The 26849-nt window shown below is 39.4% G+C and overlaps 1 protein-coding gene across 2 annotated transcripts in view; it reads left to right on the forward strand.

Annotated features, from left to right (window-relative positions):
* The window catches only part of LOC124862270 (MHC class II transactivator-like), a 30973-nt gene extending 8668 nt beyond the window's left edge, over positions 1-22305 (forward strand). For both annotated transcript variants that reach the window (XM_047356088.1, XM_047356089.1), the window contains exons 2-22: positions 1967-2023; positions 6619-6657; positions 6749-6832; positions 7276-7371; positions 7453-7512; positions 9230-9277; positions 9902-10132; positions 12861-12911; positions 13018-13131; positions 13220-13273; positions 13369-13586; positions 14511-15838; positions 16023-16556; positions 18699-18878; positions 18969-19040; positions 19146-19226; positions 19310-19393; positions 19477-19560; positions 19667-19750; positions 21325-21408; positions 21499-22305. In XM_047356088.1, coding sequence (XP_047212044.1) covers positions 1967-2023; positions 6619-6657; positions 6749-6832; positions 7276-7371; positions 7453-7512; positions 9230-9277; positions 9902-10132; positions 12861-12911; positions 13018-13131; positions 13220-13273; positions 13369-13586; positions 14511-15838; positions 16023-16556; positions 18699-18878; positions 18969-19040; positions 19146-19226; positions 19310-19393; positions 19477-19560; positions 19667-19750; positions 21325-21408; positions 21499-21574 — 3659 coding nt within the window. In that variant the 3' untranslated portion in view covers positions 21575-22305. The remainder of the gene's footprint in view (positions 1-1966; positions 2024-6618; positions 6658-6748; positions 6833-7275; positions 7372-7452; positions 7513-9229; positions 9278-9901; positions 10133-12860; positions 12912-13017; positions 13132-13219; positions 13274-13368; positions 13587-14510; positions 15839-16022; positions 16557-18698; positions 18879-18968; positions 19041-19145; positions 19227-19309; positions 19394-19476; positions 19561-19666; positions 19751-21324; positions 21409-21498) is intronic.
* The last annotated feature ends 4544 nt before the right edge of the window (positions 22306-26849 follow it).

Genomic DNA, 26849 nt, shown 5'->3' on the forward strand with positions numbered 1-26849 from the left:
GAGCCTGAGGGAAATGGAAATGAAAATATCCCCTGGGTGCTGAATTGTTTTTCATTAGGGCAGTTTAAGATATATTCACACCAACACTTGTCAGGCACAGTTGTTCATGCAAAATCAAGCTTTCTGGTCGCCAGGTGAGTTTTCATATAATTCTTTATGCCGATACGCCACAGAGCCCAGATTAAAAAGTAATTACTTGTTTGTCTGCCTGTCTTTGCATTTTTCGCTGATATGTAGAATTTGCCTTCCAAATATAATCCAGCTCAACCTTACCAACCAACAAGATTAGATATGCACACAAAAACAACTGAAAATATGTTGGTTTTAAAAATACTCTAGCACAATTTCAAGATTTCTCTTTTAGTACATGCTTCTGTGATTTGGTACTTCATTGAGCACTTCATCACTACCTCATCATCATCTGATGCAGTGATGTGCCTCCTAAAGCAGTTCTTGTTTTTTGCCATATTATCACATTTAAAATGTTTCAAATCATCAAATTGATTTTATTATCATGCAAAGATGATATGAGTAAATTCAAATGCTGATTTCAGTTATTTTAACTTACCACTGTTCCATTTTTTTGCCATTTATGGATGATGGCTATCACTGTGGGTTTATTGAGTTCCAAATCCATAAAAATGGGTTTGTAACTGTTTCCAGATGGAGAGATGTCAGTGACTTTGTGTCCTGTCTGTTCTTGAATTTATATAGATCGGGCAATGGTGTGTTGTTGTTGTGATTTTATTAGCTCAGTATTTCCCAAAGCTGGCGTGGTGGGTAAACAAGTCAGCAGCTGTGGGGTCTTGAGATTCTCCTCAGAAATTACACAAAATAATAATGGCAAAGCAGATTTGTGGTGTTAATAATAATGGAATAAAACACACAAGAAATAATAAAAGCTACAAACTAGTTAATATAATGACTGATTACACTATTCACGTGATTATTACACCCCTGTTTAACTGACTTAGTATAAATGCTTGTATATTTAACCAATAGTTGGGTTCTCAACTCTTTCTGCTGTTATTTTGTAGGTGAGAAGCATCAAAGTTTGAAAACTACTGCTTTATCCCATTTCATGTTGTCAAATGGGTTCTATTGAATTTATTTTTGATTCTTAAGGTCTGACAGAAATCAGGTCTTGGTGTTGCAATGGAAACTGAGCCCAGCTCAGTTTTTCAAAAGTGTGGTTAATTGAAGGTAATTCATAATTTGAAAAAAGCGGAAAGTCTGGTTGCGATAGCTTAATAATGAAATTGTCATATTATTGTTTTGATAACCCACTTTGTCTGGTATTCAGATCTGATGATCTACATTTAAGTGTGACAAGAGGGCAAATACTTTTTCAGAGCACTTTATATCTTGACATTTTTAAAACATGTTCTTTCGAAATATGTAACCTCAGATAGGTAAAGTCATGCCAATATTGTTAAAAAAGTGCCAGATGTGCCAGAATATTTCATTTTGCACATATTAAGCTGAATTAACACTACAATTAACGGACTGAATGATCTCAGTTTCATCTAAAGTTTGAGCAAATGCATGAATTAACTCATTGCACTGTTTTGTGAAGATGTCTGAGTTGATCTTAGATTAAGTGTTACTATAGGTTGAAAATTGGCACTATGGCTGTTCTCAAGAATGAAAAGGAGAACCGTTCGACTGGGTGCTGGTGGTTAGCAGGACTGGTTACCTGTGGTTGTTTCATTCAACTGCAAAAAGTATCTTGGTTACAGAACCCGTCTGAAGTGAAGAGAACAAATCAAAACTAATAAATCATTCAGAGAATGGTCTGACGTAACTCCTTGTAGAAATAGTGAAAGTTAATGGGAAAAAAGGAGTTGCGTCAAACCTTCCAGCTTACCACACTGTCCAAGCAGCTTTAACATTGTTTTTACTTGGAACAGTTACTCATCAACTTCTCAATTCTTCTTTCCTCTTGTGTGTGTGTTTTGGTTGTCAGATGCCAAGATGCAGGAATTTGACCAGGACTCCTTGAGCCTGTCGGACCTCCTGCCTGGTTTGTATTATTGCATTTTTCACCAAGTTTCTCAAAGGTTTTCTGGTTCCTAAAGAAGCACTAACTTTCTCTTCACACTACAGTCATACTCAATGAATTAGAATATGTGTTCTGATAAGCCTCGTTGGTCAGATTAATTTCTGCATTTCTGCAAAAGGATTTTTGTTAAAGGTTTGATTAAATATTCTAACCTCGAATGCTGTGTTTTCATTCGCTTTAAGCAAAAAAGCATCATTAGCAGAAATAAAGGCTTGAAAATATCAGTCTTTGTGTAATTAATCTATTTAATGTAGTTTATTTTATGCAGTAAGCTGGTGAAAAAAATACTTTTCAATAATATTCCAGTTTATTGAATTTAACTGTATAAATCTCCCACACAAAACTGCAAACCCAGGTGTTACGAAATGTGGTAAATGTGGTTTTGTGAAGGATCTTTCCTGCAAACATTGAAACAGAAATTATGACCTACAGATACAGTCAAATGTGTTGCCACCACTGGTAAAGAAGTGTGGAAAGCCTTGAAATAAATTTTTTTAGTTCAGTGGTTTAATTTCACACTCAAAGAAATAAAAACTTAAATAATCTGTTTAAATATCTTTATTAAGCTGTGGGAAATATTTATCTAGACTAAAATCTCTGCTGGTAAACCTGGTACCCCTGCTGTGGTTGCTTTGTTCAACCGACTTGAGCCAATAGGACAGTTTTTAGTCTTCTATAACATTTCACAAGGTTGGAGCATATAGATTGACTGCTCCTCTTTACACAAACTTTTTTGGGAACTCAAATTCCTCTTGTGGTGGATACAGTTGATTTTTCTTTTTTTTTTTTTTTGGACGACTGTCCTCTCCAATGTCAGATGTTGTGCAGCTGGGAGGATGTTTTCTAATACTTTTGGGCATTTGTTATGATGCATTGCCATGGCAACGGGGTTGTTTCTTACAACCGGGAGCAGCTGATTAATATCTCAAAAGCTCAAATAATATTTCAACTACAACCCCAAATCCCTGATGAGTTGAAAAGGAGACGCCGTGGATGCAGAGAAGGAGCTAAGAGAAGAGAGAGAACGAGGAAGTTCAAACCATCTCTTCCGTCGATTATGATGGGCAATGTGAGATCGTTGGGAAACAAGTTGGATGAACTCCAAGCCCTACAAAGGACCCAGCCAGAGTACCGGGCATGCAGTATTATGTGTTTTACTGAGACATGGCTGCAAGATCATATCCCCGACTCCAGCGTCTTTCTGCCAGGCTTTCTGACCATACAAGCAGACTGAGATTTAAAGAGGAGCGGCAAATGTAAAGGAGGTGGACTGGCAGTATTTGTGAACATCCAGGACATGTTACTGTGAAGTGTCATCTCTGCAGTCCAGTTATTGAACTGTTGGCAGTAAGTTTTTGTCCATATTATTTACCCAGAGAGTTCACCAGTGTTATTTTGGCAACAGTATACGTTCCACCTTCCGCTGTTGCCGACACTGCATGTGATGCCATCAGCTCAGTTGTTGCTAAGCTACAGACACAACACCCCAATGCTTTTGTGGCATTTTCTGGTGTTTTTAACCACGCTTCACTCTCTGCTACACTTCCAACGTTTCAACAGTTTGTCAGCTGCTCTACCAGAGAAAACAAAACATTGGATTTATTTTATGCAAATGTCAAGGACTCATACATCTCTAAAGCAAGACCTCCTCTGGCAAACCAGATTACACTGTTGTTTTTCTCTGCTCGAAATATAAGCCCCTTGTTCAAAGACAACCTATAATAAAAAGAACTGTGAGAAGATGGTCACAGGAAGCTGAAGATGCCCTGTGAGGTTACTTTGAGGCTACAGACTGGGACGCACTGTGCCAGCCACATGGAGAGGACATTAATGCCATGACTGAGTGTGTAACCGACTATATAAACTTCTGTGTGGGTAACATCATCCCCAACAGAACCGTGAGATGCTTCCCCAATAACAAACCCTGGATCACCAGTGACCTGAAGAACCTACTTAACAAGAAAAAAAGAGCCTTCAGAGAGGGAGACAGAGAATTATTGAGGATTATACAGAAGCAACTTAAAGTCAAGATAAGAGACAGCAAGGAGGTGTACAAGAAGAAGCTGGAGAGCAAGCTCCAGCAAAACAATATCAGAGATGTGTGGTCAGGGATGAAGAAGATCACAGGGTTCAAGCAGAAGGATGATCAGACCGATGAAGGTCTGGACAGAGCCAATGAACTGAACACATTCTTCAATAGGTTCAGTTTAGATACAAGCTCAGCATCCTCCTGTTCTGCTCACAGAAAAACAGACATCCCACCTTCCTTTGACCCACAGCTTTCCTGTCACACCTCAAATGTTTTGTTTTCGACCTCACCCATGTACCCTTCTGCTTCTAAATGTTTGCCTTCAACCAAATCAGAAGATGCTGATGCTTCCTTTACCTCCACCTTCCACCTGTGTGTCTCAAGAAGTCAAGTGAAGATGCAACTGGAGAGACTAAATCGGAATAAGACTGCAGGTCCAGATCATGTCAGCCCTAGAGTCCTGAAGGGCTGTGCGGAGCAGCTCTGTGGGATTCTGCAACACCTCTGCTTAGCCTGGCCCAGAAGAAGGTTCCGGTGTTGTAGAAGACCTCCTGTCTTGTTTCGGTACCAAAGAAAACTCAACCCATCAGTCCTCAATGACTATAGACCTGTTGCCCTGACATCCCACATCATGAAGGTTCTAGAGAGACTCCTGTTGGCCCACCTGAGTAAGCAAACAGTAAACCATCAGGACCCCCTTCAGTTTGCTTATCGCTGTGGAGATGGAGTTGAAGATGCCATCATACACCTGCTTCAAGAAACCCACTGTCATCTGGACAAAGCCAGCAGCACTGTGAGGATCATGTTCTTTGATTTCTCCAGTGCATTTAATACAATTCAACCTGATTTGCTTTGTCAGAAACTCCAGAAGACTCAGGTGGAGGCCTCAACAATCTCCTGGATCAAAGACTACCTGACAAACAGACCACAGCTTGTGAGACTGAAGGGTTGTGAGTCTAACCAGATAGTCAGCAGCACAGGAGCACCACAGAGGACGGTACTCTCACCATTCCTTTTCACTCTGTACACCTCAGACTTCCAGTACAAGACAGACTCCTGTCATCTGCAGAAATACTCAGATGATTCTGCAGTCATGGGGTGGATCAGAGATGGACAAGAAGCTGAGTACAGGAAGGTGGTGGACCGCTTTGTGGCATGGTGTGGAAACAATCATCTCATGTTGAACGTGACTAAAACAAAGGAGATGATTGTAGATTTTAAGAGAAACAGGAATAAGTCAAAAACTATTTCTATCATGGGACAAGAGGTGGAGGTGGTGGAGGAGTATAAATACATCGGTGTTCACTTGGACAACAGACTAGAGTGGAGATGCAACTGTGAAGCCATCTACAAGAATGGACAGAGCAGACTGTACTTCTTGAGGAAGCTTAGGTCCTTAGGTGTTTGCAGCAAGATGCTGCATATTTTCAATAAGTCTGTTGTGGAAAGTGTGATCTCTTCTGCCATCATCTGCTGGGGAAGCAGCATCAGAGCCAGGGACTTGAAAAAGCTAATCAAGCTGATAAAGAAGGCTGGCTCTGTTCTGGGGACTCCTCTGGAACCTCTGGAGATCATTGTGGAAAGACGGATTCTTCATAAAATGAAGAACATTATGGATAACTCTGAGCATCCTCTTCATGAGACTGTCCTACAACAACAGAGTGTCTTCAGTCAGAGGCTTCTTCAGATCTGCTGTAAGACGGAGCGCTACAGGAGATCCTTCCTGCCTACAGCCATCAGCATCTACAACGGCTCTTTGAGGAAACCTTCATAATATGAGCTATAACAACATTTAATTTCCCTTTGGGATTAATAAAGTATTTTGAATTTAATTGAATTTGAAAAGGGTTTTCATGGCAGCACTTATGAAAGAACCACCTGACACATAGGTGGTGTGAAATGGTTGCTATTTCAAATCATTAATTTGAAGATGCAACTCTTTGGTGGAGTTTTCATTGGCAATTATTTTACCTCCCTTCAAATCCTTTTCACTGTGAGGGGTGGCAACAAATGTTTGCCCTCATCCAACCTGGCAGCCACTGGGGAAAAGAAAACAATGGACTACAAATTAGAAGTTCTTAGAAACTGATCATATTTAAAAGGTAAAGTTTAAATTAAAAAGCTGCTTCAGTTTATCTGAAAGGGAGTTCTAGCTACCAACATTTCATACAAATAGCTTCAAGAATCAAATAAATCTCAAATTAACAATAAAGCAAATAAAGCCTTAACCAAACTGAGGGCATGAAGGGCACAAAATGGGGGCTGTAGGAGGTTAAAGCTAGCTTGTTTGGTCTGTATTTGGACAACGCAGCATAGAAACAAATCCCACCAATTCAAAGGATTCTTTCCACTGTTGTCAACAGTTTAATTTTATTTGTAGCCTAATAAAACATTAAGTATGTAGGCTAACAAAAATCAGATTAGCTTGTGTGACCCAAAACATTTAGCAGAAACTGTAGGAACATAGTTACAATTCTAAAACTTTCATGAATTTAAACACTGAATATTAATATTATCTGTGTTCCAGATGATGACATATCAAACTTTTTGGATGATGATTACCTAGGTAAGTGCAAAAAATTAAAGCTTTGTGGCATATATTCACAATTTTACCCAATAAAAAAGAATAACAATATTGTCTAATTATCTATTTGCAGTTTCTCACCTGGATCCGACCTTGCTCCTCAACTTTGAGGAGCAAGGAACAGTTGGGCTTGATTTCGTGGATGAAATCATCAACAGTGAGCATCACTTTTTGTTATTCTTTTGTTTCATATAGTTAAAAAAAATAATTTTAAAAGCCCCAATAATATGGACAGAACTAAGCCTTTTACACTTACCCAATTGTGTGATTGAGTTTCACATACAGTAATTTGTCAGTATGACCATTTATATTTATTTTTACTTATTTATCGACATTGCCATGTGATCTTTTACTTTACATAAAGGAACACTTTTTTATTTTTTGTCCGGTTTATTATCTTTTACTTGTGTTTCTGGCCACTATTTACCACCTTGTGCCAATTCCTGTTTTGAATTTTCCTAATTCTCAGGAAATAACACACTTAATTAGCCATGCTCTTCAGATCCCTATTGAAAAGGCTTGACAAAAACAGCTGTTTCTGTCTCCTGCATCTGCTTTCCGCCTCACTGACTTTTACACTTCCTCTTCTGTGCTCCGCAGGTGATCCTCCGGTGGCACTGGAGGCTAACCACAAAGAGCAGAAAGAGCAGAGCCAGCCAACAGACAAAATAAAACCTAAAAGAAAAAGACAGAGAGGTTAACGGAGCTTAAGTTTGGCTGTACTAGTTGCCCATCTGTAGTATTTGCTTGCTCACACATTGAATCTGTTTCTTCCAGATGCCCTCTCTAAACAGTGTACCGATGGAAACTTGAGAGTGAAAAGGCAAAAAGCAATAGGTGACAAATTCAGTTGACTTCTAATGATTTTCTGTCTGACTGTTGAGAAGATTTCACTCATAAACATTCAATAAGGGTAAATAAAAAGGGTCCACATCTACATGATGACACCAAACTTGTCATAATGTTTTATTTCTAAATTAGTTATCTTTATAGGCAGTTATAACATTCCAAAGTTCAGATCAATTTATCACGGCAGATTAACTAGGCGACAACCATATTTTCTTTGGTCAGTATTTCTTTGTCCTTCTGTTAGCCATTGATTACAAAATGTTGTGTGATGTTATTTAACAAACAGAACTGAACATTAACAGGCACCAGAGACCAGAAAACCGTCATGGAGCCAAAGGGACATTGAAGGAAAAACAAAACAAACAAAAAAACCTGTCCTGTGTGCTCCTTGCGTACAAGACATATTATTTCATGTTTTGTTTTTTTTGCCTCAGTGTTCCTTTACGGCTCTGTGCGAAGCCCAATCATTTTGTATTAAATTATTATGGGCCTACTTTGGGTCAAGTGAGTCATATTCCTCAATTCAAATGACTTCACAGAAAGAAAGCTAATATTTCTCACAGACTGTGTATGGGGGGGCGAGTTGCAGACGGAGTCATCAGAGCGCGCACATGGGGGAAGGGAGGCGGGATGTGTGAATGAGTTGGCGTAGCTAAATACAGCTGTTTATAGCTGTATCTCGATTTTCTTTTGTAGGTTTTATAATTGATATTTCATGGTTTAACTGTAGCTTTTAGGATTTTCATGTTTTCAAATGTTTTTACTGTTGTTTTTAAATGTTTGAAATGCTTATATAAATCTTCGATGGACTGGCAACCTGTCGAGGGTGAACCCTGCCTCTCGCCCATAGACTACTGGAGCACCAGCTCCCCCGCGACCCACTATGGAATAAGCGGTAGAAAATTACTGACTGACTGCTTATATAAATGCAGTTTATTATTAATATTATTGTTATTATCCCCAACTTCATGGCTTCGAACTTTTTTATATCCGCTCTGCTCTCTCAAACTGTCCATGATGACAGCCAGTAGTACACACAAAATTTTCATTTAAATAGGGCATTCTGCACCATTTTTGCACCCGTTATCCACTGTGCATGCAATCTTTGTAGATCACATGCAACACACCCACCTGTGCAATTTTTTTTTTTTTGCATAAGCAATTTAGTGCTCCTTATTTGAAATGTTTGAAGTACAGGTCCTACGCTTTCCAAATGTCCATATGTGGACAGAGAATTTAAACCAACACTGCAACAAGACTGTCTTTTTCATTATTTCTGAATGATAAAAGCTGTATAAATCAGCCTCATCTGCTGAGACTCTAAAGGTCCACTCTAAAGGTTTATTCACACTTGTTAAAAACTGCAATTTGTTTTCTCTTGCATGGTTATGTCACTGTGTTCTTGCTTACCTGGTTTGGGATTTCTTGCAGCTTGTGCTTGACACATCCATTGTCTGGGTAGAACTTTTTTTCTTGTGTAGAGTCCATTAATTACCATATACAATTACTGCAGTAGAAAGGGATTGCCAGAAGCAATCCTGGTTCGCTTTTGTCTGCTTCAATTCATAGTTGGTGTTCTTTAAACTACCTTTGATGAATGTACTACCAGTGATATTGAGAACACAGTTTGAGCTACACCAACAATATAAAAAAAATAGATTTTATTTGTGGGTCTCGGGCTAAGAACCATTTATTTTTTTTGCAGATTCACCAAAAACCAAAGAGGAAACTGTTGAGCCAACTGTCACCCACGGTTAGTTTCTTGTATTACAAACTTATACAATTTTGAAGGGAACCACATGAATAAAAGCAAACATGTATCAGCTACTATGCATTACAGCCAAATACTAAAAACACAGTTTATACCACGGCTTTATAGAATATACATGTGAAACGTTTAAAACGTTGTGCATTTTACAGGTCACATCAGGACAATGCCATTTTACATAGCAGGTGCATGTTGTCTGGGATATGAAAGGATAAAGATATTCTTGTTGGTCATGTTTGACTTGGTCCTGTAGACAAAGAAACAGGAAGCTTAATTCTATGATGTTAGATATGATAAATCAAAAGAAGAACTCTCACAAAGCTCAACTTCCTCTATGTTATTTTGGTTGTTGTACTTTACCAGTTTTAGGGGGTTGTTGACATTTGCTTCCTTAACCCTTAAGCTTAAAATGACGACTTTATTTGATCACATTGCTGCTGTAGTACAGTTCCTTTGCACTTTAAAGTCTTTATTTTTCAACTTTGAGTTTAAATCCCTTGTTCCTTCTGGTAAACCTGCAGCATGTGAACATTTTCTCCCCTCCCACTTGGATTCCTTCACAGTGAACAAAATCTGTTGGCAGAAAACAATAAGGATGTTGCTTTGCAGGTGCAGATGCTGAAACAATGCCAGTTCCAACAGAGCCAATGAGACGCCCCTCCACCACTCCGCCAGGAATCGTCCACGTGTTTCCTTCCCAATCAGCCAATCCCATTCCCATTCAGCTGATCACAATTCCAGACTCCCCTGCTTACAAGGTGGTCCAGCTGTCCTCCTCTCCTTCTCCACTTATTAGACTTCCACTCCCCAACACATCTGTTATGCCTACGTACATCTTTGGTGAGTAAATCTACTATTTCTTATTGTCCTTCAGTGGGAAAATTCAGGGGAATTAGCAGTGAATTCTGCTCAGATACTTCTGGGATCCTCAACCACAGAACTATACTGGTCAGCCAGAACATTGTGACAACATTCATAGGTCCCTCATTTGTAGCCAAAGCTGTTCTGACCATATCAAGGTGTCCTTGAGTGTCTGGTGCTGGAATTTTAGCAACAGATCCTTTGAGCCTCTAAATCAGTGTTTCTGAAAGCTGGATTTAGGGGCCCAACAGAGTATTGTATAAAATAAAAGGCTTGTATGTAAAAAAAAAATTTGTTGAGCTTTTCTAGCTTTGCAGTTTGCCCATTTTTTATTTATTTTTGGATCATTAGCAATGATTGTATTACTGAAGCAAGCAATCAAGGAGTCAGAAGCTAAATAGTTGGATTAAGACTCATGGAGTGATTCATAGTAACAGAGGCATACCCACACCAATTTCAACCAGGCAGCAGGATTTCTGAGTGAAACTTGCTGTAAGTAGAGCAGCATAATTCAGCATACCTGTCAGGGGTTATAAATTCATGAATTTTTTTTTCTACTTTGTCATGTGACAACCAAAAATAAGTTTCCAATGTTTTGAGATATTATCTAAAAGATTAAAACAAAGCAGGAAGAAGGAAAAGAATAAATGGAAAACTGTGGCATGCACTAACATTTAGCTCCCTTTTCTGCATCACTCCTAAATAAAATCCAGTGAGACCAATTACTTTCAGACGTTGCATACTTAGTAAACAGTGTCTGCCTGTGTGTAATTTATTCTCAATATAAATACAGTTGATCTGTGAAGGCCTCAGAGGTTTGCAAGGTAACATTAGAGAACAAACAGCATAATGAAGATCAAGGAACACAGTAGACAAGTCAGGGTTAAAGAGATATTTAAAGCAGCAACAATTCACAGAATAGTTCGGTCTAAAAACAGTTCAGTCTAAAAACAGAAAAAGTAAGGCACAGCCACAAACCTGTCTAAGTTGACTGTAGAGCACTGATCAGAGAAGCAGCCATTGGCCCCATGCAAACTATGGAGGACCTGTAGAGATCCACAGCTCACGTGGGAGAATGTTGACAAGACAAAGGGATATAGTGCACTCAACAAATCTGAAAATGTTTAATATTGAACTTTGTGGGCTACATACAAAATACTATGTGTGGTGGAAAGCTATCAATCAGCCTAAACATACCACCCACGTGGTGATGGCAGCATCATTCTGTCGCAATGCTTCTTTCCAGCATGTAAAGGGAAGCTGGTCAGAGTTGATGGTAGGATTGATGGAGCCTAAAATCAAGACGTTGGCCAGACAATTAATTTCCAGCTGGACAATGATCCTAAATGCACTGCCAGAGCTGCAAGAGAATGGTTTATTTCAAAGCAAATTCATGTGATATAATCGCCTAATCAAAGTTCTGACCTAAATCTAATTGGGAATGTGGCATAATTTAAAAACTGATGTTCACAAACATGGCTAAGCTCTGGCTAAGATTGAACTATTTTGCGAATTTTTCTTTCTTTGAACTCGCGAAGCTGGCACAGACATTACCCAAAAGACTTGGAGCTGTAGTTGTATTGACTCAGGGAGGCTGAAAACAAATGCCCACCAGACTTTTCAGATTTTTATTTGGAGAAATCAAAAATGAGGCCATTCATTTTTTGTTTTTTTTCCATCTGCTTCACAGTTATACACTATGTGTTAAGCTATCAAAGAAATCCCCCAAAAAGTACATAAAGGTTTGTGGATGTTACTAAGCAGAATGTTAAGCCCAGTAAAGCTATGTCTGATTTGTATCTGGCAATATATTTGTCTCTAAAAAACTGTTAAACCAAAACGTATATGCTTAAATTTTCATTCATTTTGTACTAATTATGTTATTCTCACATCAACTAAACTAAACTGGAAATGTTAGACAGATTTGCACCAGGTGTTTTTGAATTACCCTAAATCCTTATTTTTCTAGAGCAAGTTGCCCGCTTTTGACCACAGGTTACGCACACATATAAGAACATGTACACATTCATCATAAGCTTATGACAGCTGTCTTTAAAGGACAAATCAATTAGTTTATATTGTGCAGAAACAAAATGGTCTTATTGTTTAGTGCATAAAACAATCCAATGCTGTTTCATTGTTCAGTCACACAGTGACTTATTTGTTTGAATTGTTGGTTTGACTATATGCAAAGAGGGCAGAGTGACTGGTTAGAAATGCATGTAATATTTCTCTTACTGCCGCTTTAAATTGTTGATACTTGAGAGATGTCAAAAAAATATATCCAAACATTTTCATTGAGTGACTGCATTGTTGGTTTTTGACATCATTAAACAACCTTTTGATTAGAAATGGCTTTCTGCAATACTGACTTGTCACCAAGTTACCCCAAAGGGTCACTTAAAGTTAAATGGTGGGATTCTTCCTTTAAAAGCCCTTCACTGTTTCTGTAAATACATAAACATTCCTCACTTTTTTAAAGCGATTTAACTTTATTATGTTGTATCAATGCAGTATTAGAATGTATCACATTCTAATATGTCATTCTGGACTTCTAAACATTAAATCATTCACAATATAGCTTTTTGTATCAATCTTGTATGTTGTTAATGTTCTTTTGTGTTTAACTGTCTGAAATGTACTAAATATTGTTAGGCAGATATGTGGTGAACCAGCATTGTCTTCTCTAATGCTGTTTCCTTCTTAGTTCCTGCTCCCTCTCCGACCTGCAAACGTCAAGTTCCACCGCTCTCTCCAGGTGAGCTTTGCTTTATTTAATCTGGGGGTGTTAATACACACATGTGCATACATGCAGGTCTTCATCTCTCTGTTTGTCTGAGGTTTTTTTTATCTTGTGTTTGTAGTGGATGGCGCAGTGGCGCCCGTTCTGATGAGTTCATTTCAGCCAGGTTCCATGTCAGACACAGCCAGCAAAGCCATGTCTCCCCCTGCTGCACCACCTTCATCCCCCACGAACGGTAAGCCTCAGTGTCTTTCTCAGTCCCTGGTCTAGAGGGTACCTTCAGTTTTAGTGTCATGTAACTAACATAACTTATCCTGTTTCAGAGATATCCCCATGTAAGGAGGCGCTTAAGTCTCCTCCAGAAGTCGAAATCCCCCGTAAGTCTCTGCATGCTTTTGCCACTTCCTCTCACTACTTCCCACAATTTCATATAACTCAGTGAATAAACTGGCAACTTGTTTTGGTTCTTCAGAGGGCGTGAAGGACTACATCCAGCAGTCCAAAACACACATGAGTCAAGCTTGCCAGCATATGGAGGGAGGCCTGAGGCTGTCCGCCCATTACGTGGACGTGAATGTGAGCCAGAGAGAGATGGCTCGCTCTGGGAAAAACACAAACAGATGTCTGGACAAGGAGCTCATCATAACTGGAGATATAGACCGTCAAAAGAGCTCAGTGGGACGGAGTCAGGTAAGAGTGTTTCTTTTATAGACCGGCTCACAGTACGACGGTTAATACGTCATAGACAACATTCTCTTCAGCTGTTTAATTTAGAGAGACAAAATGTAAAAATCACAAATGTGACACTAGATAATTTCAGTTAGGAGCTGGTCGTTATGGCTTTGTAGAATAAAGTAAATAAGTAACATTATTTTCACTTTTAGCTGTTTTTCCCTTAAATTTAGGTAGTGTAGTAGTACCCACTGTTAAGTATTTCCAGAAAAAATACCTACCCAAATCTGAAAATCATACGTGAGCCTGCAGTCAAAAAAGAGGACTTGGAAACCTGAATGTGCTGTTGCAGGAGGCTGATTCACAAGAAATATGATTTAAGAGATGCAACAGTATTAAAATAATTATCAGACACATTTCAATAAATAATTTTATCAAAAGGGTAGTGAAATGCAATAAATGTTCTGTGTGAATTGTTTTTAAGACTTGAAGCAAGTGCAAACAAATTCAAAAGGAAAACCTAGAGGTAGATTAAGAAAGAGCTCACCCTCAAGGTACTGTCATTAACACCTTAATTGGAAGAAAACGGAGGCTAATTGAGTGATGCATGATGGACCTGCATTAAAATCATGATTCAAGAACGACTTCTGATGCAAGTCTAATATCAATGAAACATGGAGGCTTGAATGAAAATGTAAAAAATCACCATTAATTGAACTCTTGGGTGTACAGAAATACATTTATTTTTAGGACCCTTTTTTTTTTAAATGGAAAGTAGATTTAAAGATAGGTAGCATATTTGTAGCAGGAAAGCAATAAAACAACTTGTTGGTGGTAAAACTGGGCAGTGAGCCATACGACCATGGTGTCAAAAACAACCACTGAAGCTGAATATACTGGTTTGTTCATATGAGTAAGTGAATGTATGTTTGTCTTCTTCAGATCTTTGACAGCCTGGATGGTAAACGCTGCAGTTTGCTGCTTGGCAATGCCGGCATGGGGAAAACAACTCTGATCAAGAAGCTGTGTCTCGACTGGTCCAAAGACTGCATACCTCAGTTTGACTTTGTCTTTTTATTGGATGGCAAACAGCTCACTTTAACAGAACCTGTCCACAGCCTCCAGACACTGCTGCTCAGCCGGTCCTCCTTCGCTCCCCCCTGCATGGACCCTGAAGGAGTGTACGCTCAGATCCTCGCAGCTCCTAAACGTGTTCTTGTTGTTTTTGATGGGTTTGACGAGCTGCGGGACTATGAAATGCTGCTTCAGACTCAGGAGAAGGACTTGGTAGCCTCACTGCAAAAAGACAGCAAGGCTCAGGCATTTACAGTAAAGCAGCTGTTCTCAGGGATTCTTCAGAGGGTTCTGCTTCCAGGCTGCATGCTCCTCCTCGCCATCCGCCCAAGAGGCACCGCCAGCCAGTTGCTCCGCCGCACAGATAGCTTTCTGGAAGTCTGCGGATTTACTCCAGCAAATGTGGAGACGTATGTGTCCCAATACTTCTCTGATCCTGAACTTAGAGCATCTGCTTTGGACTATCTAAAAATCTGCAACTACCTGCATCTCCTTTGCTGGAACCCCGGACTCTGTCACTTAGTTTGCAACGTTTTACAACAGTGCAAAAGTTCAGATGCCTTACCAAGAACTTTAACCACCCTCTGTCATAAGGTGCTCTGTTTGAAAATGGAAAAAGACAGAGGAAGCCCAGAGTCACTTGTTGAGCCCAAGAGCCAAAAAACTGTTGAACCGATAGAAGAAACAGAAATCTCAAACAATTCTCAGGGAAGGAGAGGACACAAAAATAATCGAACAAGGGCCAGAGCGGTAGCACGCATTTCTTCTCGCAGCCAAAGGGCAAGGAGGATGAAAGGACAGGAGAAACTGGAAGAGGAGAATGCTTGCGAGGACACAAACAGGACAGAGAGCAGAGAGTTGCTGTCCCAGCTTTGCTCTTTAGCCTGGGAAGGGGTCAAATCTAACTCATCTGTTGTTCCCAGAGAACGAACTATTTCCACCAAACTGAGAGCGTTCAGCTTGAAGGCAGGCCTGCTACTGTCTCAGTCACTCATGAAAAGGACACCTGCCAAATTAGAGGACAGTGAAGGAGGAGGACGAGAAGTTAACAATGGGACGGTAGGAGTAGAGGAGAAAGAGAGCAAACAAAAAGGAGGAAATGCAGAAACCTTTGATGAGTGTGAAGACAACATTCTGTTGTGGGCCAACCCTTTCCTTCAAAGTTATATGGCTGCTGTCCATTTGTCGTTGTCAAGGTAAATGAAAACTGTATTCTTCAGTTGATAATAAAGATTAAAATATGTTACTGAAAGGCATCTGCCTGTTCAGCTCGCATTATAATGGATCAGCCACCTGTCCTTTCCATCTCCTGGTCTTTTTTGGTCTTTTACTTTCAGTACTGCATTTCCCTCACCCACTCCGGTGCTTGTCTCTCTCCAGGACTGTGACAGACCGCTCCTTTCTCCAGACCCTGCCTTTCCAGACGGGTGCAAAAGGCCGGCGGAAATCTCAGAGGGAGGAGCTGGAGCTCACACAGCGGTTCGCATTGGGCCTCTTGTTCCACAACAAGACGGAGCTACAGATGCTTCATTCATACTCAGACACTGTCTTTAGGGACATGGTTGCCAGCAAGCAGGCTTTGGTGATGAAACACCTAGAAGGTCTGTCCTTCGGGGACCTGAGTTCAGCTCAGATCTTGGAGATGTGCAACTATGTCTATGAAGCAAGTTTCACACACAAAGAGAATGGACGGAACACCGGTGGCAAAATGCTGGCCCTTCTGGCGGTACATATTCCTGAATTTTTATCATTCCGGGGTGTTCCTCTCAGCCCTCCGGATGTGTTCACAGTACAGAACGCTCTCAGTAGGGGTGGAGCTGAGGGCAGAAGTTTCTGTTTGGATCTTGAAGACTCTGGGATACACATCTGTGGACTTAGAGCTTTGGTGGGCCTCAGCAACATCAATACCTACAGGTAAAACTAACTACTTCTAAAAATTGTCCAAAATTAATAATGCAATAATCTGTTTATTTGCATGGTTTCCAAACTGATAACTGCAGTTATCTGTAAGCTGAATAAGCAAGAATTATCTGTGAGCTAATGCTTTTAGGCCCAAACAGCCAAAAAGGTGAACCGTTTAAACATGTGATTTTTGAGTTATACTGATCTAGTTATTTTAATAATAATACACAGTCATCAGGCTTACATCACAAAGAGATTTTTTTAATCTCTATTTTGAAGGGGGTTTAGAAAATCTTAGTTTGTCATTAAACCTTTTCATGGTAATTGCAAGTTGTGCATAAAATCTCAGTTTTCAGAATATCGAGGTTAATGTCGACAGAGCCTTTGTTTCATCCAAAACCTCAGTTCAAAGAGCCACAGGTACAATTTGAAGCAAACGACAACAAACCAGCAGAACCAGCTGGTAGCTACATAAGTTGTGTTCGATTTACCTCTATAGGTGGAACTTGGAATAACATTAAATCCAACGTAATCACATTCCAGGTTCCAAGTCCACAAACCAGTTGGAATTTGTTATTTGAAATGTGACCATTTAACTATTATTAGCCATACAAGCTAATAATGTACTGTAGCAACATTGTTATTAGGAGGTTGTAAAATACTGTTTAGAATGTTTGAGTAGGTACTAACTGCTACTTTATTACAGAGATCACTTGTTGCATACAAGCCAGCCACTTTGGATTTAGAGGTCAGGGTCAATGGAAAAATCATTTTTATGTTGGTGTGTAGCAGGTCTTGGAAACCTCCAATGTTCCCTCTTGGTATTTGGACCACATTGGACTGCTTTATTAATTCCCTGTTCAATTTTCTCTGTTAAATAACCCGACAAGCCAATGACGTCCAAGTCAGTTGGTACCATTGTGTAAAAATATCGTGGGAAAATGTGTATTCAATGAGATGGAGCACCTTCACGCCTCATGTTTCCTGTTTACGACTAAGATTCAGCAAACCTCAAGCAGCTTGTTAACAGAAGTCTGCTTCTGTATCTGTCAGTTTCTAAATACAACTTCTGTGCTCTTGCACTTTCAGCTAAATCTTACGCTAAAATGAGGGCAAAGTGAAATGAAAGGTTTGTAATATTTCTCTAGCTTGCATACGGTGATCTGTCACAACTCAAGGATGCACTGCAGAGATAAACAAAAATATGCGAAAGCACAATAAAAAAAATATGCGAAAGCACAGAAAGCTGCAGCATATTGCAGTGGGATAAAAAACTAGCTCAAAATTAAATTTAATCTTCTCAAATGCAATTTTTACCGCTTAAACAGAAAGTTCTTGTTCCTGAAGATAATAATACAGTTAAAGTGTCCCCTTGAGACTCAGGTGTGCAGAATAAGGCTTTGGACAATCTCTGTGTGTTTTTCAATGAAAACAATGCAACAAAAGATAATTAAAAGCAAATCCACTAATTTAGAAATTAATCTTTTCGCAGCTAAAAAAGATCTAAAATACACATCTTGAACATCACATTTCGAGATTTTGGACTCCAGAAAACCTCAGTAAGTTCAGTGATGGGAACCACACTGAGGATGTGCTCTTCAACTAATTACTTTACAGCTATCAACTTTTAACCACAAATGGAAACCCACATTTTTCAGCTCACTGACAGTATGTATGATATAAGAGATGTGTATTGTATATGACACTTTTGGAAGCGACACGGTAACCTTTCTACATGTCGATAAACCACGACGGTTTTGCCCCATAGCCGCAAAACCACCTGTCCTCTAAAAACCTCTCACATTATGGGGTAAAGAGTTTTGTTTCATGTGCCAAGACCTAAATAGACAGAGCGTCTTTGAGTCCTGCATCTGAGAGATTTGAAGGCTTGGGTGTGTTTAAGACATTGATACCTGTTTCTGTGTAATGTCCACATAGATATCGGAGTCTGAGGTTTAAGATATGATCAGTGAACCATAGAGAAATGCTGAATGTTTTTCTATTAGATAAAATGTTGCAAGAACTGTCACAAGGTCATATTATTAAAAAAAATGATAACTTGAAATAAGTAATTTAGTTTTTTCATGCTGTCGAGGGAAAACAAACATATGTACATATTTAAAATGGAGCATGTGTTCACGGTGTGTTCCTAAGGGCCTGCATAGCAGATGTCCTCACCCTGTGGAAGGAACTGGAGAAGCTGGGCGACGAAGGTCTCCTACAAGGAGCAGTGTCTAAGTTCAAGATCCATCCTCTGAAAGCCACACAGGTTTGTCACATAGAGCACCTGGAAAGTCTTGTCAGCATACACACCCACAAGAGGCTCTCATCCAGGTAGGGTGGAAAACACACGCACAGAAATCAATGTATGTTTGAAATATTCAATGTTTGTTTGCTGAACATGTGTTTTACACTGAACTGCAGCTCCAGCCAATCAGGTTCCATCCTGGCAGACGGAGTGCCAGCTGTCAAAGAGCTATATAAGCTGGAATTTGAGTGAGTAATACTCCAATGTAATGTGGAACATGATTTGATAACATAATAAATGGAATAAAAATAATCAAAATAAGGCCATTCTGATAGCGCTTACTCTCCCTAAAGGCTTGGCCCAGAAAACGGTCCCTTGGCTCTTCCCAAGCTGTGGGACCTTTTGCCTGGTCTACATAACCTTCAGCACTTGGAGTAAGTACACACGTCTTTGTATTTCAAGTTATCTCCTCATACAAAACACTCTTCTAATTATCTCTTCCTCAAACCTCTTACAGTGTGGAAAACAGTAAGATTGGAGACAAAGGAGCAGAGAAACTGGCAAATGCATTAGTCTTTCTTCGCTCTCTGGAGATACTAAAGTGAGTTCATGTTTATACCTTCTTTATTTTTTTTCACTGTCTTCCTTTTAACGTTTTAAACTGAACAAGCTGATTGTTTTCAGTTTGTCCGAGAACTGCGTAGGAGACCAAGGAGTGAAGAAACTAGCCCTCGCCTTGAAGGACCTGCCCAAACTGCACTGTTTAAGGTCTGAAATGCGCATCACACATACGCATGAACACCTCCACAAACATCTGTAAATGGTATGTTGTTTTAGAACCACTTAATTTCACTTCCATCTCTGTGGTCTCCAGTCTGTACAGTAATGTGATTTCCGACGAAGGGGCAGAGAGTTTAGCAGCTGTCCTCCCACACATGGCTTCTCTCACAGACCTCGAGTAAGTCTGCTGTCCTTCCTGACTTGTTAGAAATGTTATTAGATATGACAACTTATGTTTTATTTTCTTTGCACTCCAGCACTAAATATAAAATAAAAATATAAGAAGCTCTCTATGCAGATCATATTTTAGATTATTTGTTTTAGGAGTAGATAAGTAACCTGATCTACTTGGATTTAAAGCTGACTCTGATTCTAATCCTTTTGATTGTAAAAAAAAAGATGCTTGGTTTTCCGAATTTTAAGCAAAAATAAAAATCTGAAAGCATGTCTTCCCCCATTACAACCCATAAATAAATCCAATGCAGCCAACTGCATCCAGAGGTCAATTTGTGTCTTATCACATCTTTGTATAAATACTGTGCAGTGTAGAGTAAAAAATCTTCCTGTAGCCTCATGAAAACCAAGGATCACAGCAAACATCTTAGAGATCTGCTTTAAACGTCTCTGAGAAGTAACTGAGGGGAGGAGAACATTAGCCATGCAGCATTCAAAAGGCCCATGCTAACTCTGGAGGAGCTGCAAATCTCCAAATCTGGCCTTCATGGAAGAGTGTGACCAAAAAAGCCGTTGTTACAAGTAATCTATAAGACTTCCAGTTTGAAGTTTGCCACAAGCCATGCAAGGTACATTGCAAACATGTGGAGGAAAGTGCTCTGGTCAAATGAGACAAAAATAATGAACGTTTTGGCCTATATGCAAAACACCACCATCCCCACTGTTGAACATGGTGGTGGCAACATCAAGCTGTGGAAGTGCAGGTGCAGGGAAGCTGGTAAGATTTAGGAAGAAGATGGATGCAGTGCCACTATCAAGTGGGTTACAAGGCTGGGAATGGTTCCCTCTCACCTAAGTGCTTAGAAACACAAATTCACACAGACCATTAGGAGGATCCAGGTTTTCTGATCATTTTCTCCATGGCAAAATATGGCATATGTAAGACTATTGGTGACTTTTATGTGACTAAACCTCACAAAACTTTATGGATGGATGGTGCCAAATACAGTGTAATCCTGGAAAAGAGGCAGTTAAACACTGCAGACTGGGTTGGAGGTTCATCTTCCAGCAGGAAAGTGATCCTAAACATATAATCAAATCATACTCATGCGTTAGAGTGCACAGTCAATGATCTTAATCCAACTTAGAGCAAAAAAAGTCCCCCTGATTGAGGTTTAACTGTTTTGCACAGATAAATTGTCAATGGCGTCATTTAGATTAGAACTGAAAAGCTCAAAATACGTGTAGCTGAAATAGCAGCAAATATGCCTCTACAAAGTATTGACTTGGGGAGGCTGAATACAAAAGCATGCCACCCTTTTAGATTTTTGTTTTTAAAAAAAGAGCTGAAAACCATGTACTATTTTCCTTCCACAATTATGCACTATTTTGTAATTGTTAATACCCCCAAAAAACGCTAAAGAAATTAAAAGAAGTTTAAAACATAAACAAGTTTAACATGAATACTAACATTTATGAATAATAAATTGGAGGCATCACATTTAAATGTATGTGCAAAGGTTAAATGTTCCTTGATTATTAAATCTTTATATTTCCCTGTTTGTCTTCACTTGATAGCGTTAAATATAACAAGATGACAGATGTTGGAGCACAAAGCTTGGGAGCGAGTTTGAGAAACTGCAAAAAAGTTAAAACTTTAAGGTGAGTCATAATACTTGAAAAAAAGTTGTTTTTTTTCCAGATCTGTTTATATTTCATGTCCTAAACTCTGTTTGTCTGATCCTATCCCAGGATGTGGAACCAATGCATTCCATATGGAGTTTTTGAGAGACTTCAGCAGCAGGACAGCCGCATCCTCTGGCATTAACATAACCCATAAAAAAAAAGTTCTACCTTGCACTGAATTCATCTTTTTTATGCAAACATATGAACACTATGCTTTATGTGTTCTAAATCTTATACTTCATGACATAAACAGAAAAAAGAGCACCTGAAAAATTGCACTACAATAATCAGCTGCTGCTTAACTCATCAGGTAAAGATTCTAACTGTTCTTTGAAAGAGGAATGAACACACCCACACCACTCAGGATCACCTGTGTGGAACGCTCTATACAAACTTCAAAGGGAACTTTGTTGTCAGTAAAGAAAGCTGATTTTTACTTTATATTTTTATATACTGTTTTGGTGCATTTTTATGTGTTCCTGTTTTTTTTTTTTTTGGTTGTGAACTACAGAATATTGCCTGGTTACTTTTATATGTGTTTTTCTTGTGGTGTCACGTGTTTATTTTAATGGGGGGTTTTTTTTCAACTAAATGCATGGGTTTATTAAAAACCCCACTTTTCACTTCTCCTCCTGCATGTTTCTGTTCTCCATTTTCACACAGGCTGACCTTTAAGACAACATTGCTGTTTGCACCTCTCTTTAAGAGAGCACAATGCCTTTAGCATTAATGATTGTACGCATCGGTTTGGATCAAATGTTACAAATGTGGAGGTGAATCTCAATATTGGCATACCTGAAAGTTGTTGATGACCTCTCCTAGTATGACTTTCCACCTACAGAACATTTTTAATAAATGAATTTCTGACTTTGAGAACTGGATCAAATTTTGCTTGACCTTTTACACACCTAAGCACATGACTTTATTATTTCTTACCTGTCCTGCTATTGTATACTGTTATTTACACCATGTACTCTAAGAAATGTAGGTATTCATTAGTAGAGCCACAATTTCCTTCCATTTCTTTCTGCATGCATATACTGCTGCTGCTCTCTGGTGCGCCCTTGTGGCATAAATGTGACACGACACCAACCGGGCACCACAAGCACATACAGACAGTTCTGATTAAGAGTTTATGTACACTTATCAGGGACTTAAATTTCATATTTTTTAGGGCTTTTAGGAATGCATATGCACTGTTATTTTTATAGTGTGGAATGATCAAATTGGATTGACAGGGTCAAAAATATGCATATATACATAGATTTCCACCAATATTTGTTCAGATGTCCCTCAGCAAGCTGCACCTTGAACACCTGCTTCTTGTAGCTTTAAAAAGCCTCTGGTGTAATTCTGACACGCTGTTTGACCTTTCTTATTATCAAAGTTGATAGAGTTCATTTAAAGTGGCTGGTTTCCTTGCACAGACCCAGCTTTGAAGCACAGTCCACAAACTGTGAATAGGGTTGAGTTTCGGATCATTCCTTCATTGTTAGGTTGGAACACCAAATTGTGTCCAAGTTTCAACCATCTGAATTAAACTATCATCCTTGGATAAAAAGATACTGGTTTGGACCTTCAGGAAGAACCACCAAAGTTCAAGCCTATTCTGAGCTGGAAACTAGTGGAGCACCGTGTCACTGCACACGGTGATATCAACATGGACTAGGAGAATGCCAACAAATAAAGAAATAAACAAGTTTAAACTACAGGTCCTTCTCAAAATATTAGCATATTGTGATAAAGCTCATTATTTTCCATAATGTCATGATGAAAATTTAACATTCATATATTTTAGATTCATTGCACACTAACTGAAATATTTCAGGTCTTTTATTGTCTTAATACGGATGATTTTGGCATACAGCTCATGAAAACCCAAAATTCCTATCTCACAAAATTAGCATATCATTAAAAGGGTCTCTAAACGAGCTATGAACCTAATCATCTGAATCAACGAGTTAACTCTAAACACCTGCAAAAGATTCCTGAGGCCTTTAAAACTCCCAGCCTGGTTCATCACTCAAAACCCCAATCATGGGTAAGACTGCCGACCTGACTGCTGTCCAGAAGGCCACTATTGACACCCTCAAGCAAGAGGGTAAGACACAGAAAGAAATTTCTGAACGAATAGGCTGTTCCCAGAGTGCTGTATCAAGGCACCTCAGTGGGAAGTCTGTGGGAAGGAAAAAGTGTGGCAGAAAACGCTGCACAACGAGAAGAGGTGACCGGACCCTGAGGAAGATTGTGGAGAAGGGCCGATTCCAGACCTTGGGGGACCTGCGGAAGCAGTGGACTGAGTCTGGAGTAGAAACATCCAGAGCCACCGTGCACCGGCGTGTGCAGGAAATGGGCTACAGGTGCCGCATTCGCCAGACTTGGGCTACAGAGAAGCAGCACTGGACTGTTGCTCAGTGGTCCAAAGTACTTTTTTCGGATGAAAGCAAATTCTGCATGTCATTCGGAAATCAAGGTGTCAGAGTCTGGAGGAAGACTGGGGAGAAAGAAATGCCAAAATGCCAGAAGTCCAGTGTCAAGTACCCACAGTCAGTGATGGTCTGGGGTGCCGTGTCAGCTGCTGGTGTTGGTCCACTGTGTTTTATCAACGGCAGGGTCAATGCAGCTAGCTATCAGGAGATTTTGGAGCACTTCATGCTTCCATCTGCTGAAAAGCTTTATGGAGATGAAGATTTCATTTTTCAGCACGACCTGGCACCTGCTCACAGTGCCAAAACCACTGGTAAATGGGTTACTGACCATGGTATCACTGTGCTCAATTGGCCTGCCAACTCTCCTGACCTGAACCCCTTTAGAGAATCTGTGGGATATTGTGAAGAGAACGTTGAGAGACTCAAGACCCAACACTCTGGATGAGCTAAAGGCCGCTATCGAAGCATCCTGGGCCTCCATAAGACCTCAGCAGTGCCACAGGCTGATTGCCTCCATGCCACGCCGCATTGAAGCAGTCATTTCTGCAAAAGGATTCCCGACCAAGTATTGAGTGCATAACTGTACATGATTATTTGAAGGTTGACGTTTTTTGTATTAAAAACACTTTTCTTTTATTGGTTGGATGAAATATGCTAATTTTGTGAGATAGGAATTTTGGGTTTTCATGAGCTGTATGCCAAAATCATCCGTATTAAGACAATAAAAGACCTGAAATATTTCAGTTAGTGTGCAATGAATCTAAAATATATGAATGTTAAATTTTCATCATGACATTATGGAAAATAATGAACTTTATCACAATATGCTAATATTTTGAGAAGGACCTGTAGACTGAAATCAGCAGCAATGCACATGAAAGGTCCGAATGTGTTCTGGGGAACATTTAATGACCAGAGTATTTGGATGCGTCGTTGATGAGTCTTTGAAAAGAACACTTTGCCAGTCCTCAAGCATGGAGCTGGCAGCATCATGCTGAGGGTCTGTGAAGCTGCTACTGGTGCACAAAGTGGATGGAGTAAAAAAAACAGAGGAGTACTTCCAAATTCTTAACTTTACCACAAATCAGCAGTTAAGATGGTTGAGACTTGGACACAACTGGGTGCTCCAACGGGACAATGATCCCAAACGCATGAAAACTGGCTGAGATTCAGCTTCTGGAACTCAATGTCAACCCCTTGGGAAATGTTTGGACTATGCTAAAAATCTGGGTCCGCAACAGGAAACCAACCAATATCAATGAGCTTCACCATTTCTAAAAAGAGTGGTTAAATTAACAGCAAGAACTATTCTAGAGCCCTGTTTATGGCAACAAAATTTAAAACTTTTATGTAATATACTCAAGGACAATTATCCATATATCAGTGAGACTTTATTAATGCATTTGAGCCTATTTATTTAACTTTTACCTTAAGCAGATTGGAGAACAATCCCTAGTGAATTCGTATTTGTGCGACCAGTTCTTGAATTTTAAAAAATCATTGCAGCTGCATCTTGAATAAGCATTCTATCAAGAGAAAACAATAGTTCAAATAAATCTTTAATAGCTCTAAATTAACCCTAATGAGTGGGTGTAAACATCAGACCATATCTGTAGGAGTGAATAAATAAAAGTATTGAAGTACACATTCATTAGGGCACGATTTCTTCCAACACATAATCGGAAAATAAAACCTCCAATCTGCTGTCGAGGATGAAAATGCTTTCTAACCACCAGGTGTGAAACAATGACAGAAGCGCTGAGTAAAGGCAGTGAGAATCAGTATGGATATTTCTGCTGTTCTTATTTGAATAAAAACAGAATGCAATGATTTACAAATTTTTATTTCAGAGTTGAGCGTGGGTGAAAACCACATGGCAAAGGTATCATAAGGAGGTTAATCAGATTAAATTCTTGTTTTTATGGGGTCCCATAAGGGTCAATTACAGTTTACAGGTCTTAGAAACAGAGCATTTCTTCGGACACTCCACTACCACCGTTTATTTGCAGGGTTTTTGGATCTCTGATGTAGTCATGAGATTATTAACAGCGATGCTGCAAATGGTGGATTTTAAATCTCTTCCAATTTTAGTGACGTTAGCAGTGATTCAAACAGATCCTGTATTTTAATTTTTAGTTATTCAGTCTAAACAGATTACCGGTACATGTAATACAACTGTCAAAAACGGTTATACTAAATCTTTTTTCGAGTGGGATCACTGTTTAGGGCTGGTTTTGTAAAATTTTAACCTTTGCTTCGATCTGGTCAGATTTTGTACAAACATAATTTGCAATAATTACTGAAAAGTAACTTCCTGAGCTCTAGTTTTGAGTGATCAACCCTATGGTTCAGATGCTTTTTTCTTAAATACTCATAGTTTATGCTCACTGGTTTATGCTCAAATCAAACACTCATATTTACATATTGCTTGTTGGCTGCGTGAATCCCAACGGGTCACAGAACCTAGTTCTAATTATCAACACTGGTGTGAATCTAACAAAGCTTTAGAACAAAACAGTCTTGGATTAGGCTCTAATTACTTACATCTACAGCTCAATTTAAAAGTGGTCGGGCTATCCACGGTTGGGTCACCGAAGGTTTTGGTTGCCATGTCAGCAGACCAGGCAGTGTTATTCAAAATAAAATCAGGGCAGTCTGAACTGGGTGCTGGATGTAAGGCTGAAGGTTAGCTGGCAGAAAAGCGATCCGGATTAAAGCTTCGGAGTGGAACATGCATGTAAACACGTGCATATGTTTGTCTCCATGCGTCAGCTGTCGGGTTGGAAGCATCATGGTCATTCTGTATACCGTGGTAAAATCAACATTATCAGGAGGAAAAAAATTGTGAAGTGAATATTTAGTTAAAAGCTGGGCCCAGTCCCTCCTAATATGCAGCATGTGCCGGTACACTCCAACATTCAAATAGGATCAATAACCGTTGAATTCTTCACAAAATTAGGTGAATGATCTCATTAAATTGTAACTGAC

The sequence above is a fragment of the Girardinichthys multiradiatus genome, chromosome X (genome assembly GCF_021462225.1).
Source record: "Girardinichthys multiradiatus isolate DD_20200921_A chromosome X, DD_fGirMul_XY1, whole genome shotgun sequence".
NCBI lineage: Eukaryota > Metazoa > Chordata > Actinopteri > Cyprinodontiformes > Goodeidae > Girardinichthys > Girardinichthys multiradiatus.